The 18,775-nt window shown below is 35.9% G+C and overlaps 1 protein-coding gene across 1 annotated transcript; it reads right to left on the minus strand.

The window, feature by feature from the left end:
* Positions 1-337: 337 nt before the first annotated feature.
* Positions 338-18,758, minus strand: LOC129262185 (50 kDa hatching enzyme-like). The gene is made up of 6 exons (XM_064102130.1): positions 18,508-18,758; positions 13,502-13,625; positions 12,194-12,399; positions 11,084-11,303; positions 9,932-10,090; positions 338-5,084 (listed from the first exon to the last, which is right to left on the minus strand). The coding sequence occupies exons 1-6, from the start codon at positions 18,598-18,600 to the stop codon at positions 5,029-5,031; spliced, it is 858 nt and encodes a 285-aa protein (XP_063958200.1). The 5' UTR covers positions 18,601-18,758; the 3' UTR covers positions 338-5,028.
* Positions 18,759-18,775: the final 17 nt, after the last annotated feature.

Genomic DNA, 18,775 nt, shown 5'->3' on the forward strand with positions numbered 1-18,775 from the left:
CAAAATGTTGTTTCTTGGTTTGCCAACGTACCAGTGCATTGCAAACTAGGGCGTGGGGAGTAGGAGTAAATAGCCCTAAATTGGTGAATGTAGAGAGTTTTTAGATGCAATGGTCGGGGAGGGTTGGTTTGTTTTTTGCTTGTCAGATTATCGTGGAAGGTTGATGCCGACTGCTTGATTTTCTTCGAGAAAATGTTGATGAGAAACAATTTTTTGACAGAGGGAATTCCCTCAAACAGATACACGCGACACCACATTATTTTTTCCCAAAATACATGTAATGAGAAATCCTTAGTTTTATAAATCAGATGAAAAAAAAAAAAACCAACATCAATAGTTATGTAAACTTGACAGTGTTTCATTTATTACATTCAGGATTGGACAGTACTTGGTTCACATCAATGTTCCATTCTATGCGTATACTCATACTGTAGATACATACAATGCGTCCCAGGAAAAGTAAACTCGGAATTTTTGCGTTCTTAATCACAAATTATATGATTAAAGGCATTGACTAACTTTGTGAGCTGGCTGATTACAATTATTTTAATCGAGATAAAACAGGAATGAGTAGGGGAGATTGGAGTTACATGGAACATTTTTGAAAAAAATGGCTGTAAAATCCAAATAGATTTTATTTAAGAAACAATCAATAAATTATCAGCTTAAAGCATATATCGAAGGGCTACAAAATTTACCCCATAAAATTCTTTAACTCTATGATGGTAACTGAAAAAAAAAATCCACCTTGAACAAGACCATTTCAAGTGTTCCAGTTTACCCCATTATTGGAACACTGCATGGTCAATTAAGAATTTTACTAAAACTACTTACAACTACTGTACAATATTACATAGTTTTAGCTTATTTGCTTATTTTTTTCAAGTTCAAAATATTAAAGGTGTGTATTCTCATTTGTTGAACTTTCTTTTTTCTATTACACATGATATAAAGCTACTCACGCAAGCAGACTGTAGTAGAATTCTGCATATTTGTGTGCATTTGATTTCACAAGCTTTAGCTATTAGTGTATCAGCAAATTCATGTACTTCTGCATCAAATTTACATGACATTAATCAGATATGGAGGCAGACACTGTATGATATATAAATAGTGGCTTTCATGACAAATGTAGGATGCCAAAATTTCATTACTCATTAGGTAGGGGCAAAGTTGGGGATGATTATAGAAACACACACCTTTAACTGTAATTTGAACTATCTAACTTTACCATACAATAACAATTAAAGGTCAGAACTGAATGAATGAAAAGGTAAATTATGCTAAGAACTAATAAACATTGTTGTCAAACATAAGATACAAACAAAGTGTGGTACCATATCCCATGTATGACTTTTGTAAATAAACATGACTGAGGAGCAATTGTGGAAATGTGTTCAGTCCCTTTCGATTGAAAATATTACAAGCTCACCTTGAGTAAACAAATTGTGGCAAATACCTCACCACTGTCTAATACGGCCCAATTGGTCATTGTCTGGTCCTTGAATAGCCATAACATCATTCCCTCCTTTTTAATTTAAATTATACAGAGAACTATGTTCTAGAGGAAGGCACTAATCCTCAATGGTGCGTCATTACATAACAATTGGTCAAAGTGAATTTCACGAATAGATTTGACCATGATGCATTTTTATTACTTTTTCCATTTTGTATAATGTTTCACAACCCTCACATTGGCATGATTGGTAAAGTTGAAAGTGGAAAACTTGCCCTAAATTGTTAAAGAGTGACCAAAAATTGGCACAGAGAATAATTTCATATAAAAATGTGTTTTATTACCCAGTACTTCTTCAAAAGAATTAAGGGTAAATTTGCTGCTCAACAATCATGCCAATGTGAGGTTTGCAAAGCATTGTACAAAAAAAAAACAAAGATGGTCGAAATGAATGATGGTCAAAAGTCTTAGTGAACTTCACTGTGACCTATTTCACTTTGTAAATTCTCGGTACTATTTAACCTTAAAGAAGGAAAATAATGCTGGCTATTTAGGACCACACAGTGACCAAAGGGGCCACAGTAGACAGTCACAAGATATTTGGCACAATTCTTACTCAAGGTGAGCCTTTTATATTTCCCATCAAAAGGGATTGAACACATTTCATCAAGTTCATAGACCTACAATTGCTACAAAATTCACACATTGGATAAACTGTCAAAGTAGCCAAAATTGTAACATTTTGATTATGTACTATTGGTAATATCATATTGAATTAAATAATTTGTCACTGATCATGATTGATACAACAAATCTTACAAAAATACAGAGCAACATTGGAATACTTTTGATACATGCAATTGTCATTGCTAATTGTAGGGACCAAAAGTGACCAAAATGACCACTAAATAGTCATTAAGACTGATGTATTTGAAATCATTATATTAATCTGATTCAGACAGTTTTTGCAATATGTCCTATCTAACATAAATTGATGCTAATAATATCTCATTCCTGAATTTGTTTCCATGAATATTTACAAAATGGTCAATGTGCCTAAAATCATGAAAATGACCAAAGTGCATGGTCAAACAACCTTATGTATACTTGATGTAAAGGTTTTTATCACATTCATTAAACTCTTGATTATTGGCGTCATAGCTCACGCTGATAATGATATTAAGCAACATTTGAGCCCTTTTTAATTCAAATAATGTGAGGTCACTAGTCATTATTGAGGAAAAGGTGATCAAAATGACCACAGGGTCCAATAGTTCGGCCAATAACACTAGTTTATATGGAACCACTGCATTGATTTTCACCCAAAAGCTTTCAACTTTTCCCTTTTAACAATAATTGATGCTAATATTAACAGAATCCTTAATTGTCTCCTCACAATGGTCGCTATAGGCTGATTTAGTATACACATTGGGCAGGGGAAAATGTGGCCAAAATGACCAAGGTGGTCAAAATATTTTTGGGACGCTCATTTTAAATGATTAAAACACCAGTATTAGGTGTCACGTCACAGCACACCCATGTAACGATTCTATTAACATTCAAAGTATTTTGGGATAAATTGAAGTATTGAACAGGTGGTATTGGTCATTTGGGGGCCAAAAAGTGGTCAAAATGACCATAATGGTGTCATTAAGTCTGACATATTTGGAATCAGCATGAAATTATACACAAGAAGGACCTATGTATCATTCCCATTTTGTAAAGGAGGAAGATAAAGCACTCTGAAGACCTCAAATTCCTGCCGATTTGCAGTTTTTATGCAAAACTGCGTGAATGGTCAGTTATGTCTTAATTACCCAAAATGACCCTCATAAGTCAAAAGTCAAAACTAATGAAATAAATTACATGAGGTCAAAATACTTTTGAAATGTTCATTTTGAAGGATTAATACATCAATGTTAGATGTCGTAGCACACCCTTGTAACGATTCTGGTAACACTGAAGTAATTTTTGATGAACTGAACTGATGTTATTGGTAATTTGTAAGGCCGTAAGTGGCCAAAATGACCATAAGGTGTTAAATAGCGTCATTAAGACTGCTATATTTGGAATCAGCATAATATTCTATACAAGATGGACCTTTAAATACATTCCCATTGCATAAAGAAAGAAGATAAAACACGCTGAAGACCTCAAATTCCTCAGTGCCAATAATGTGCAGTTTATTATGAAAACTGCGCGAATGGTCAGTTATGTCTAAAGTACCCCAAATGACCCTCATAGGTCAAAACTGATGGAATAAATTACATGAGGTCAAAATAATTTTGAGATGATCAACTTAAAGGATTAATACACCAACGTCAGGTGTCACAGCACACCCTTGTAACGATTCTGGTAACGTTCGAAGTATTTAGGGGTAAAATGAACTGATATTATTGGTCATTTTGAGGGCCATAAGTGGCCAAAATGACCATAAGCTATTGAATAGGGTCACTAAGACTGATACACAAGATGGACTTTTTGAATTCATTCTCATTTTATAAGGGAAGGAGATAAAACAGGCTGTAGACCTCAATTTCCTGCCTATTTGAACAGTTAATGCAAAACTGCACGAATGGTCAGTTATGTCTAAAGTACCCAAAATGACCCTCACAGGTCAAAACTAACAAAACTAATTACATGAGGCTGATTGTTATGATCCAGCGCACATTTTGATGATAAATGTGGATTTCTAAAGACATCCAATGGTAGCTCTGATCAATATTTGTAACACATTTTGGACCAAAAAATCATGAAAATTGTCATTTTTGGCCAAAACATGGCCAAAATGACCACTTCTATTGTGATTTGGCAAATTAAACCACTTTATCTTGAATTTGGATGCATTTTTACTTAAGATAGACCCTTTTAATTGCATGTGGCTACAAAAGCATTCTGTTAAAAGACCATTTTCCAAAGAGTGGTAAAAAATTGACCAAAATGGCGTGAGTACGGTCAATAAGAGTGACCTTTTTGGAATCAGCGCACAATTTTACCCCGGCTAAGCTTGTCAAACCTTCCCCACCAAAAATTCTGAATAAAGCCCTCTATCTCCTAGACTATTAGGCTTAGGCACAGCTGGTGAATGCCCCCCCCCCCTTGAGAGGCCCAATTAAAATGAGTAAAGTCAATATGCCGTTAAAACACAAGTGTGCCCCCCCCCCCCTCCTAAATGTTAGGATCTTTTTTATTCTTGTCAAATTTTTTTGTAGATGAAATGTCCTTAATTTTTTTTGCTTGTCAACTTTTTAATCCTGGATCCACACCTGTACACACCCAAAACAACATTTTGAAGATATGAGTTTGAATAAGAGAACTTCATTGAATTATCTTCATGTTCAATGTTCTTTTTGTGTTTTTTTTAGGCTGTATGTGAAAAGAGCATATCTTACAAATCTACTCCCTCTATACAAAATCCACATCTTTTCTTTTTCTTCTGATTTTTTAAATAATTTAATTATCATTAATTACCAAGACGAAACAGTGACAAATAATGATAAATCCCTTCATAAGACCTTGGGAACATGAACATTGACAGCATACTATTTTGATAGAAGGAAAGTCAGATGCAATCATCCGGATCTCATGAGGTCAAAGAAGACAAATCCTCCAGATTCCATTGAAAATTCTGCAAAGATAAAAAGAAATATGAAATCATGATGAATATTAAGTAATAAACTTGAAAATTTACTCACATAAGGGGAATTCATCCCTGTAAACAAATTTGTTTTAATATTTTATAATATTTTGGTCTTCAAGAAATGTAGGTCATATCAGATCAGTTCACTTTTCACCTCACAGACACAGAAGATGCCAAGCAAATAACAAAGAATGTGAAATAAGGACAGTACAAGGGGAAGACTGGACAGTTAATATAGCGCGTAATGAATTGCTTGAGAAGAGCGCCCTACATCGTTGAGTAGGTAGACTGAAATATACAGTCGCACATTGCTATTTTGGGTTGAGAAATGGTGTGGGGGGGGGGGTGAAGCAATAGATGATTTATAGCCTATATTTAATTTTTATTCCCAAAATTAGAGATCTTACTTCCTTACAGGTTTCTGGGAAAAAAGGAGGAATTATCAATGCGGCTCGAGAGAAATGACTTGGAAAAGCTAAAATATTTTGCCAACGCGACAAGAAAGAATCGGCCGTAAAATTAGTGAAGAAAGCTATACTTTAAAACACTAACGTTAATGATACTAACATCGTTAGTAATGTTAGTAAAGGAACGTTATCTTTAAAGTTAGACCAAAAGCTTCGGTCTGTTATGTTGGTTGTTCCGCTGAACTCCATTGGCTCCACTCGCCAAAATACAGAGACCGAAGTTCTAACTCGATCTGTACAGGGAATCAATGGCCATATGTTTATGTATTAAGTTCGGAAAACCAGGAAGTGGGAGTTGCGTGACTGCCGAAGTAAGTCACTGTTTTTTCCCCCTTTCAAGTTAATTTTTTCCTGTTTTGGTGCGTTTCGATCAGGCCAAAACGGAATGATAAGCTCTATTTTGGACAAGTTCTTATATATTTTTATGAAATAAAGACAAAAATCAACGAGCCCTGACGGGGGGATTTTGCATTGTTAACACCCTAATGGTGGCTGCACAATAGTCAATAGCGAGCCGTCTGTGTACGAAGAGAAATTCAAAAAAATGTTAAAAAACTCCTCGAAACAGACGGCTGCCAGCTGTCGATCTACGTTAAACCATGTTAATAGGGAGTTCGGTGACTTTTTGAAATCTTGAAGAATCCCAACAAATCTTATATCATTGGAAAGCTTGTGAAATAAGAAAAATAATGGTGCTTCATTCAACTCATTGTCTGATATGGAGATATTCTAATTTACAGGGGAAAATATGAAGATTTTGTTCTGTCAAAAAAAAATATTAAAGGCTTGTTTGAGTGGGGGAGACAGTTGCTTTTTGAAATCTTGAAGGAATCCCATCAAATTTGGTACCATTGGAAAGCTTGTGAAATAAGAAAAAGAATGGTGCATAAATCAACTCGTGATGTCAAATATTGACAGAGATATTTCTGTTTAAACGGGAGAATGTGCAGATTTTTTTTACAGCAAAAAGTAGATTTTCATAACTTACACAAAATGCAATGAATGGGACTGTGCAATACTTTTTTTAAAAGTGCAATGCGCTGCTATGCGGGGCAAGGCATGCCCTTGAATTATACATCATTTTAATCATAAAACTTCAATGTTTCTCATGGATAGGTTTCTATGGTTTTTCCTCCTCCTTTAATGGCTTCATATTTGTTTTATACATGGGTGCACAGACAGATAAAAATTCTGAAAGTGGCATTTTCACGTTCACCGAACTCCCTAATGTTAACTAGTGAAATTGTCGCATTAAATTAAATCAACTTATCTAGGCCTATAACGTAGTTGTTCACCGATCTGAACATCAGCATGGTATGGAGATTCTAATCTGCTAAATTTTCGCAAATACCGTACATGCTGCGCTGCTTATACCCCTTTCATAAACCCATCCTCCAATTAGCCGCCTAAGAGTAATGCGGATTATTCAATAAAAATTGCATTCACAAACTCCCAAAATAATCCGCACCATTTTTACGAGCGCCCGTCCTGAAAAAGGTGGATAATCATCATGACAACTGCACACGCCCCCTCCAATGCGGTTGTGTTGGAAAAGGGTGACCTTGTGACCGCACCAGGCCATGGCAATTATCCACATTATTTGAAAATGCGTTCATAAAGTCAAAATCTGGTCCCGTTGCCGCTATTATGCGGATAATTGCAGCATCAAAATAATGCGGATAACTCTGGTCCTCCTCCGATTTTACGACCAAATTATGCTGCTATTACTTAGCCGCATAATTGGGTTTATGAAAGGGGTATGAGATTATAATATTAGAAAAGGTGGTCGTTAAGCACTAAATATGCCTAACTATTTTGGCATAGGAACGACCCGGCCCGGCAGCACAACTAGGCTGGCGCAAATGCCTAACTATGCCTACGGGCTACTGACAACATTAGGCTAGCTTCTATGCAAGACTGGACAGTCTCTAATTAAAGTGCCTAACTGTAGTGTACTGTAATTAACTTAGGTAGGCCTACACCAAATTAATACTAAAAGTTAGATCTAAACATCATTTACACACCTGCGTAATAACTTCGGATGTAAGTACGGTACCGGTACCTGCTCAGTTACATCATCCCAGCATACAGTGACTGAAGACAGCCATCAGATATAAAATTATATCCTTAGCATTGTCCATCGCAAGTGACGCCCGTCGTGTCGACAATGTCCACAGTCTCTACCAGTACCACGATCTGCCACGCGGGAAAGCGAGGCGGCGCGGCCGGCCGACCGGGCATGTATCGCTTGCGATTGCGCTAGCGACTAGGCATGCATTCGCGGGATTTCGTCGCGTCGCGATGAGCAACCAAGCGAGCTACCCACTTCGATGCTCCCATACGATCACCACCAACGGTGGGGTACACTACAGAGACATGGGTATCAGCAAATATCGAGACAGTATCCGTGAATCTACCATGGAACTTGTGGCAACAGTGACGGTTACCGTCTATATACCTGTTACCACCATGGATACTTCTTGTAACGATCCTAGGTGTTTTACTGGATATTTTGTGGATCAGGTGACGATCCCGGGAAATACGGGACGTCTGGTCACCCTGGAAATATTTAACAAGAGGTAGTGGCCTTTTTGTGCAATTTTTGACATGTGGAATATTTCATATATACTGACCAGGATATGCATATAATTATCTGGTATGTGAAAATAAGCGAAATTTAGTGCCACAACTTTTTAAATGGAATTACCATTGCTATGTTTTTCTGATCTGTGCTCTAATTAGTAAACTTGTTAGAGTTGAATTTGTTTATCCATCACCCCTTCCTTTATGTAAAGGTGTATTGATGTATAAGCACATGTCGTGCAACATCCATGCTCTTCCAAATTAAATTTCATAAGAATTCAAATTATATTGTGCCCATTTTTATATACACTGTACTTAGTAGATATTTCATGGCTGAGCACACGAAGGTCCAACTTTGAAGGCTCATTAAAAGTAACAACCTTCTTGTCCTCAAACTTCTATCCAATTTTTCACCCTAAATGTGTGATTGAACAGTATGAGAGGGAGGGAAGGGAATATTTACTCAAAATTTATATAGAGAAAGTTGAAATGAGAAAGGCAAAATGGTAAAGATGCAGCCGGAGAGAAAAAAAGAAACAGACGATCAACGAGAAGAGATGGAAAGAAGAGGAAGATCAAAGAGAGAGAGGGAGAGAAAGGGGGAAATGACGAGGAATGAGAAAGAGGTGAGGAGAGAAAGGCGAGACGAGAGGGAGATAAGAGGGCTTGATATAAGGGAGATGGGGAAATAAAAGAGAGATATAAGGGGGATATATAGAAAGGGAAGGTAAGAGAGAGAGAGATGAGAAAGAAGAGGAAAATCAGAGAGAAAGAAGCCAAAGAGAAAGGAAAAATAATAAAGAGGGAGATCGAGATGATATAAAGGGGAGAAATAAGAGAGAGTTGTTGTTGGGCCTTTCTTTGTCATAGTGTGCGCGTGAAAAAGGTCGAGTTTTTATGATTTCATGTCTGTATATTTACTCCCCTTTAATACAAAAATGTGACTAAATCAACATTTTCAGTTATGAAAGTATTCAATAACATATATTTCATGATGTAACAAAGCAAACTAAAACTTTAAACAGCACAAGGAACAGTTTCTTTGCGTTCCTTTCTCCCATCTGCCTCCACGCAGCATTTCTGTCGACTAGCCAGTATTGACCTAGCAAAATGGCGGCGCGCTCAGTCGAGCGTGAAGTCCGATGCTCTTCGTTGCCGCACGGCTTTGTGGTTACACGGGCCTAATCACTAGAGGCAGGTCATAGATATTCATTCGACCCAACCCATTGCTATTTTTTTTATTTTGATATGGCTGATTAACAAAGTGTATGCATATGATTGTCCATCTAACACTGATTCTATTTTTGGTAATTATTGAACTTCCTTTTCCCAAATTGGGAAGAAATATCACCAATTTTGGACTATATTTTGACTGGCGGAAGGATTAGGGCTATTTTGCTGTTTGAGGTGATGAATCTGCTCCCCCCGACGGTGTCTTCAAACACGCCAATTTATTTTTAAAATGAGCCGGTCGAGGGACCCTTTTCTGGTCAGATATGGATTGCCAGATATATATCCTATCCACTGGTAGTAAACATTCGACCCCCGAATTTCACCCTTATTTTTTATGAATTTTTTAAAGTGTCAATTTAACACACGAGTCTATGGGGAATGATTTAGGCCTGTGATACCTTGTGTACGTTGGGAATAGGGACACGTATTCCACGTATCTCTAGTTCAGTGGCACTAACACAGTTACTGGCCTATACAGGAAAAATCGCTTGAGGAACCCTATGGGCCTATTATCTCTATCGCACTTGAGTCTAATTAAGACATTAGTCTTACCGTAGTGAGCTTGAATACCATTAATGTCATCGGAATTAAGCTGAAAGTTAGCTTGATATCCCCTATAGTATGGATACATTAGGGCATCCTGAACATCAGAGTGTCTGAGACCAAGACTATGACCAAACTCGTGAGCTGCCACTTGGAAGAGATTGGTTCCTGTCAGAGAGGACGAGAAGAGACAATACTATACATAATTTATGAAGGAAATAAACAATGACATTGGTAGTTTCAAAGGCCCAGTTTAGCTCATGAAATAAGTATGAAAAATTGATTAATTTCACTTTCATTGAATTTTCAATAATAAATATATTCTGTCAAATCTGATAAACCGAAAGAACTGAAGAGGCTTATAACTTTAATTAAGTTATCTGCAGGCCTGGTTATCTGATGTAGAAACCAATGTATTTGCAATGCTCTGTATAGTTAATGCAAACAATAGCCTATACCAGGTGGGGGATGCATGGGGGCGGGGCTTTGGGGGCACTTGACCTCCAAAAGCTCCATGACAAAGGAAAAAATAGAAACTTTAGAAATTTCACCCATACGAAACGTTGTTCCCCTCAGAATGTTCGGCTCATAGCCACTGACTAGACCATTCTGTTTCCAGGGTCAGTCATCCCATGATCTTTATTAAAAATCACCAGGATATGGCATTTTATATTGGCAACGACGGAAGAATCATGCCAACAGGCGCAATTAAGTGACCCGGCCTTCTCTTATGTTGAATAAAGATGTAGAGTGAATTTAATCAATATATGTACAATAATAAATGGTGTCACACAATATCCCAGTTAAACGGTAATAAATACGGGCTCAGAGCGTCAAGTCTTGGCTGCATGGGTTCTTTTCATTTATTGTTGCTTTGGTCAAGCTTGTTCAAGTTTGTGAATTATCAAATTGGGTGACATGGGGCAAAAACTATAAATTAATAGTCAGTTGGTCGGTCAATCAGTTAATCTACCAACCAACCAATTGATCAATAAAGGAGTGCGTGGTTTTAGAGAACTTCTGGATATCTGCAGCGTCAATCAATTAATCAATCAATCAATCAATCAATCAATATGTTAAAGTAGCGCCTTGTTTTTTTTTTAATATTTGGAGCATGCAATGCGAGCGAACCAACGATTTTGACAAATATATTCCAGTTACCTCTAGATGTGCCATCTGTGTAGGTCTCGTCTTCATCAAAATGAGCATCGCCTCCAATAGGGTTGGAAGACGGGAAGTAAGCGTGTGCGAGGACACCACTGGGCCCATCGAACCGACCATCAAACCCATCACCATGCTCACCAGCAGCGAAGAGGATCTTGATATCAGGTTCGCTCGAAGACACTTTCCGAAATGTAAGAGATGAGACATCGCTCCAAGCCTATATAAAGATAGACAAATCAATTCAACTCCGGATGATCATGACTATACAGCTACAGGCACTTCTCGCTCCACTACGTCTAACACGGAAAATGTATTGAGAGAAAATGCCCATCACTGACTGACCAAGAACAGCTTGAAGGTCGAAGGGGCCATGAAAAAATCACAATTAGATGGTCATTTTTACGTTTTTGTACACGGTTTTGGAAAAAGTAGAGAGGATCAGGGTGACTGAAGCCCGCCCAACCCCCCGTTTCCCCGGCCCCTGAGGCCTTTGTCGAAATTTGGTGAACCGGAACAATGGTTTCGTCCTAAGTCTCGGAACTGACGTAAAACTGCAAAATACTGTATGTCGTTTGTCCAGAGCCGAGGCCAAAGACAAAACTGCTGTTTTGATTCACCAGTTTTCGACAAAGACTTCTTGGTGATTCTTTGTCATGAAGGGCGTTTGACATTTCATTTTCTCGCTTCTAGATCCCTCCGTACGTCGCGTAGCGGAAACTCCCTAACATAGCAAGGACGACAACGACAACAGTTTTGTTTATATAAAAGTTTGACTAACTTGTTTGAAAGTTTAAACAACTTGTTAAAAAGTGCTTCAAGATTTAAAAAGCGTTTTTACCACTGGACAAGGTGGCTCAGTGGTAGAGCACCCGCCTCATGCACGGGAAGTCGTGGGTTCGATCCCCGGCTGGGCCATTACGAAAGACTGACTTTCTGCCTTCTTGCTATATAGGCGCCCAGCATTTAGAATGGAGAATTATAATATAAAACATCTTGTTTTACAGGGCCAGCTGGTAGAGCAGTTTTCCAACTGAAGTACCCTGCATGGGTAAATAAAACGTTATTATGATTATTATTATCATTATTATTATTATTATGATATCTCACCGTGAAGGCTCGTTCCATGATGCTTTCAACCTGTGCTCGAGGTAAATCCTGGCTATCTCCGATGATGTTCCAAGTTAAATCAGTCCTATCCCATCTCGACCCCAAGGCAAATCGTTTTCTTCGCATCATGTCGGCGAATGATTCCATGTCTTTCATTCCACAGCGTGGGGTGTTCATAAGGTTCATCGAATCCTCGTCAAGGACACCTACAAACACAAGGTGGCTCAGAGGTCAGTCTTACAGTCTTCCACAATTGAAGGTCATAGGTCCGAACCACGGCTATGTCATACCACAGATTTAATTCATTTACAAAACAAGACAAGTCATCTTGTAAGTACATGTTTATATATACCGCTATTGAATTGAATTTGAAAATCACATTTATTTCCTTCAAACAGATACAAAATAATATTTGACATAGTAACGAATACAGTATATATTTCGACACATATTTGAAGGAGGCGAAACCCGGAAAGCAGACTATTGACTATTGACTGAAACCATCACCCGTCATTTTATATGTATGTATGTATATACATATACATACATATGTATACATATGCATATATAAGTTGGATTGGAGAATAATAGGCCATAAAGTTAAAGGTAAAAATAAACTAACAAGTTTTATTGGATCACACATGACAGATGAGAAGCATGACACACTTAAAATTTCAATAAAATTGAATGTTAGAATAATAAAAAAGTAATAATATTCTATGTCTTCTTATTTTCACATACACAAAACACATTATTATGTAAACAAATATATGGCGCCACACACCATTTCTTTTGGATAGTTTTAAATGTGTTGCTCTAATGTTATGTAACACATTGTTTAATCCACATAATCATTATTATTATTACTTTAGTAGATGTAGAAGTAGTGGTAGTAGTAGTAGTAGTGGTGGTGGTGGTGGTAGTAGTAGTAGTTGTTGTTGTAGTACTACTACTAGTAGTAGTAGTAGTAATAGTAGTAGAAGTAGTACTTGTTGTAGAAGTAGTAGTAGTTGTTGTAGTAGTAGTAGAAGTAGTATGAGCAGTAGAAGCAGTAGTAGTATAGTAGTTTTAGTATTATTATTATTGTTATTATTATTATCATTATTAGTATTAGTAGTATTAGTAGTAGTAGTAGTAGTAGTAGTAGCAGCAGTAGTAGTAATAGCAGTAGCAGTAACAGCAGTAGTATAGTAGTAGTAGTAGTAGTATTAGTAGAAGAAGTAGTAGCAGTGGTAAACTGATATTTATAACCTGAAAGTAATAAATTTCTTATGAATTTTCAAATTGAAATATTTTTACAAATCATACCTGTCATCGACATATTTCCCATCTTTTGGAAATATATTATAGATTTGGTCTTGGTTTCTTCGTCTTTTGGCATCCCATTCACCATATCATCTCGCGTGATATAACCATAATTCTCCATGAATTCCTGTATAAAGAAGATTTAATAAAAACAGTGACGTATAGCGATGGGGAACTTTAGGGAAAGTTGCTCCCGGTCCATCCCCATCTCGAAATTGAATTATTTTATATACTTCCTCACTTCCATATTGGTCTTGCAGATAAATGATTTTTTTTTCAGGTTTTGACACTTTGGTGAGATTTAGAGCTTAAACGGCTCTGCTAATTTCGTTTGCTCGCACTATTTTTTCTTCATTTTATTACATTTATTTCCATACTCAACAAACCAATATAATTCAAGTAACATGTGCTTTTAAATCTCCTATATCCATGGATATATTTAAACATGATTTCAGAGGAAAGATATGGCATGCAAGGTCGGAGTGCATGAGAAATCACGTTCAAATAACACTTCAAAACACTTGAAACCAGGATATATGCAATCATAATTTTCTTATGATTGCGTTGTGTTCCAAATCATAAGCACACTTATAACATGATCTGTTTCACATTAACATGTCATCTTATTTTGACTGACTCTACTTCAGACAGACCAAGACTGATTGAAGAGAAACCATTTCTCCTGCTTGTTAAAGGTCAAGTCCATCCAAGAAAAATGTTGATTTGAATAAATAGAGAAAAATCAACATAGCATAATGCTGAAAATTTCATCAAAATAAGAAAGTTATGGCATTTCAAAGTTTCGCTTATTTTTCACAAAACAGTGATATGCGCAACTCGGTGACATGCAAATGAGTCAGTCGATGATGTCCATCACTCACTATTTCTTTCGTTTTTTATTGTTTAAATCATACAATATTTCATTTTTTACAGATTTGACACAAAGGACCAACTTGACTGAACCAAAAAGTATTAAACATGCCAATTCCACATGTTCAGGGATGAATCAATTGTTTTTTCACTTGACAATGAGGAGAAAATTAGAATATTTCATATAATAAAATACAAAAGAAATAGTGAGTGGATGACGTCATCAGTCTCCTCATTTGCATACTGACCAAGATGCGCATGTACTGTTTTGTGAAATTAAGCGAAACTTTAAAATGTCTTAACTTTCTTATTTTACATCAGATTTTGATGAAATTTTCAGTGTTATGCTTGTTGGATTTTTCTCTTTTTATTCAAGTAAACTTTTTGTTGGAGTAAACTTCTCCTTTAAGGGTTTCCATATAAGAGTTAAAGGGGAATCCGGCCTTGGTCATAAAATTTTGTGTTGGAAAGTAGAAAAATATAAACCAGAATGGTGAAAGTTTGAAAGAAATCGGACAAGCAATAAGAAAGTTATGGCTTCTTTAAAATTGAGATCACTAAGACTATGTATATTTCAAATTGGCAACTGGGTGAGTAAATTATGACAAGGGCAAGGGCAACTTGAAATTAATTATCAGGGATTTGTGGTTTTCTCCTAAGTACCCATCTCCCTGGGGCAGTAATCTAAATATAACCTAGGTAGTATATTGTTTCATGTCCTCTTGAAATAAAAATATATTTTCAAGTATTTTTTTTTTGGTTAAAAAATTACATGTTAGCCATTTTATGTATTGGAGTACATGGAAGAGTAGTCCTTGCCTTATATGACATCACATATGCGGTCAATTTTAAGTCACCATGGGTATAGTGATTGCCAATATACAACTCCATACAAATTCATAACTTTCCTATTGTTTGTCGTATACTGTTAAAATTTCTACCTATCAGTTAGTCTGATTTTCTGTTTTCTCTACAAACAAGTCTTTATTTGGGTCGGATTCCCCTCAACTGAAAGAAGCACTTCCACTGCTTCATTTCTTTCTCAGAGTCGTTGCACTACAAGTGCGTTATTGGTAAGGTTATGTTTTCATAAGGATCTTATTTTGATAATTTGGTGTCCGAAATATGTTTTTTTTTCTTTTAATTGAAAATTGATACGTAAATTAATAACCCCCTCAAAAAATGGATATAAAATAGAATAAATAAGATATTAAGTGATAGGTAAAAAACATCTAACAATGAGATATAATAAGAATCATATTAATACAAAGATTAATAGATTAATAATCAAATATTTATTTATTTATTTGTTTTCTTTATTTCATACTGCAGGGTAGGCCTGTTCAGTTAGGCAAAACTGCTTTCCAAAGGCCCCCTGTAGTTTAACAAATAACTCAACATCATAGAAGTAAAACAGAATACGTTAGACAATATACATTAATCGTATCATGGAATCGTTATACATCAAGTTATTCAGTGTAAAATAAATATCATAAAATCAATAACGAACAAACAAAGCAAATATAAAGTTAGGATTTTTTTGAGGGGGGGGAGAAAAAAATCAATCATACGACTTTTGCGATCGTAGCAATGAGAGCTCTTTGGCATATCTTGGCTTTTTTTTATCCGGTTCGGTTTCGAAGAAGCTCGAGGTCTATCTGCTGCGCCGGTTCGGTCACACGGGCGAATCGGACGCTGGGCCGATAGAAAGTTATTCGTTATAACCAATGACACACCATCGATCGGTTTGGAGTCAGTTTTATTGGTGTAACTGTATGATAACATATCGTGCTTAGAGTGTGTTATATGTCTTTAATCACAGACGCAATTTTGTTCTTTTACTTGACGCAATTTCTTCCTTAACTTTCTTCCTTTTAATTGTCAAATTAGATCAGTAGCTGCAGTGTTCCTGCTTCTGTATTACGTAACTTTGTGGGTTCCTACCAAAATCCGATCGGAACCGAAACCCGAGATTGTGACGATGAACAATACATGTTCACATCCGGGGTACGTGTTACAATCAAATAAAGATATCTGAGTCCATCGAAAATGTTCCGAATGGACTATTTTCCAGGGCTGTTACGTTTTCAAGCTTTGCTTTTGTGACGACCCTTGCAACCATCCTATTTATTGTGTACCAGAAAATACCTCTTAAATTGTTTATTTAGGTATGATATATTTGATGATTTATATACAAAATTATTGTTCAGTATCTTGATGTCAAATTTTAGATATGTATATGTTCTTGTCCAGATTTTTGTTATGAAAAAATGTTACAAAAACCAATAAATGAAATGAAATAAAATTGACATGATGGGTTGCATGGGTTGCTCAACCAACGACGTTATTCACACATTGAACTAAACGGCGAATTGACTTGACTTCTCTCAGCAATGCAGACTATTCAGCGGGAAGGACAAGATCCAACCCACTAACTGAGCTGATTTGAATAACAGGAATAAATCTAACAATCATTATTGTGAAAAGTTTCGTCGAATTTGAATGCTAAATTAGAATTGTTTCACTGATATAACATTCACATTATACAACTGTATGCATAATTATAATGCAAAAGTATATGCACGGACCGAGTACACTCTCACTATCTCTGTTATATATAGGATACTTCATTTTTTTGTAGATTTGGCAAGAAAGAAGATCTTGATTGAAATAGAATAGGTTATATCCCAAAGGAATCAAACCATATTTGTCATTAAGATAAAGGAGAAAACAGATCATTCAGTTCATGAAATTACTAATGAAAAGAGTGAGTTGTTTAAGAATTCATAAAGTTCATACAACGCTGTTTACTATAAGAACTTTACAAAAGTTGTTTGAGAGTTTAAACAACCATGCTTATCTTATCGCAGATTAAAATATTAAACTTTGTTGTTTAGGCTTGTTAAGCAACTGAATAACGCTGTATAAAATTTAGAAACAGCGTTTTTACCGCATTATAGCTTGAAAAACCACAAATACAGATTTTATACAATATCTTTTAAAAGTAAATACTGGATTTTCAAGCAAGGATTGATTTTAGTGGTATGGTAATGTCAATATCACTTTTCCAATTGGTTGTATGCGCGGAGCGCTTCGCGCATAAAACCAATTGGGAAAGTACACCCTATCAATCAATGGGCACAATGCATAAAAATGACAGGGAGAATATATGTAACTATTTGGAAGAAAAAAAAAGTAATAAAAGATCATACATTGCACAACCCAAACGTCAATATATGCTCCATGTATATCAGTAGATATAAAACTTTAATATCTTGGACTAGATACGTTAACAGTTACGACAAACATGACAGACGAAAGAAAGTTATCATTACGAGCCAATAAAATCGACAAATAATTTCAATTTTGTAAAGCCTTAAATTTCAGTTTAATGGCCTTAGAATAACATTCGATCTCCAACTAGGCTTAATTTGGCGTTGAAACAAATTCTCAAAATGAATTAAGAAACAAATTTTATGGCGTTATATATATTTAATTATATAAAACAGCTTACCAATAGATACTTTGGTTGACTATATGATTTTGCATTTCAAAGTAATTTTTGGAAATCTGTGTTTTGTAATTGTAATTCAAAACCGATCCTTGACATTAAGTTTTGAATCGACCAGCAGGTCAATACTTTATCACAGACGACCGGCTGATATTGACCAATTGCACTTTAGTATATACGAACTTTTTAGTAAACCTATTTCCGCTTTCCTTATCTCTCAAAATAATGAAATAAATAAGTAGGTAAATAAATAAATGAATAAATAAATGAATGAATGAATAAATAAATAGATGAATACGCACGTACAAAATGTGGCAAATTACGCCCGTACACAGTAATACGGTAGTAACTTATTAGCTTTTTAATAATGTATATTTTCTTTCTTTCCATTAGACTTATTGAAATGAAAATAAATGAATAAGTTAATCCACGAGTACACATACATTTTGCACATGTGGATTTTCTGATAAATGGAGACTGAACGAATCGTGGGCAGAAACTGAACATGATAAACGAAAGACGGACCGAGCAAGATGAAAGACCCACAAAAGCAATTATTATACAGACATTATTTTGATAGAATAAGAAAACTTTTTTTTCGAAATTATTCAAATCGCGTGTGACATACCCAAATCTGTTGCTGCGTTTCAATTCTTGGTGCTGCCATAGAGAAGGTGGCTGCCAGATAGCAACCGAGTAAAACGACACACAATCTCCCCATCTTTCCTTCTCCTTCGCTCCTATTCTGTACAATCAAACTCCTAACAATTAATAGCTTTTTATTAAACAGCCTTCGGTTTATATGGAATCCCTTGATACCTTCCGACAAGCTTTATTCCAGATAAACTTTGTTATGTGTTATATTGTTGATTAAAGAATACCATTTATGGAGTATA

Source organism: Lytechinus pictus, chromosome 1 (genome assembly GCF_037042905.1).
Source record: "Lytechinus pictus isolate F3 Inbred chromosome 1, Lp3.0, whole genome shotgun sequence".
In the NCBI taxonomy this organism is placed as follows: Eukaryota; Metazoa; Echinodermata; class Echinoidea; order Temnopleuroida; family Toxopneustidae; genus Lytechinus; species Lytechinus pictus.

What these genes read in the sequence shown, in the direction of transcription:
- LOC129262185 (XM_064102130.1), bottom strand. Translation starts at nt 18,600, where the DNA reads ATGGGGAGATTGTGTGTCGTTTTACTCGGTTGCTATCTGGCAGCCACC. An exon ending in GGGAAATATGTCGATGACAG is followed by an intron (nt 12,400 to 13,501) that starts GTATGATTTGTA and finishes TTGTGTTTGTAG; the next exon opens with GTGTCCTTGACGAGGATTCG. An exon ending in CACAGATGGCACATCTAGAG is followed by an intron (nt 10,091 to 11,083) that starts GTAACTGGAATA and finishes CCTCTCTGACAG; the next exon opens with GAACCAATCTCTTCCAAGTG.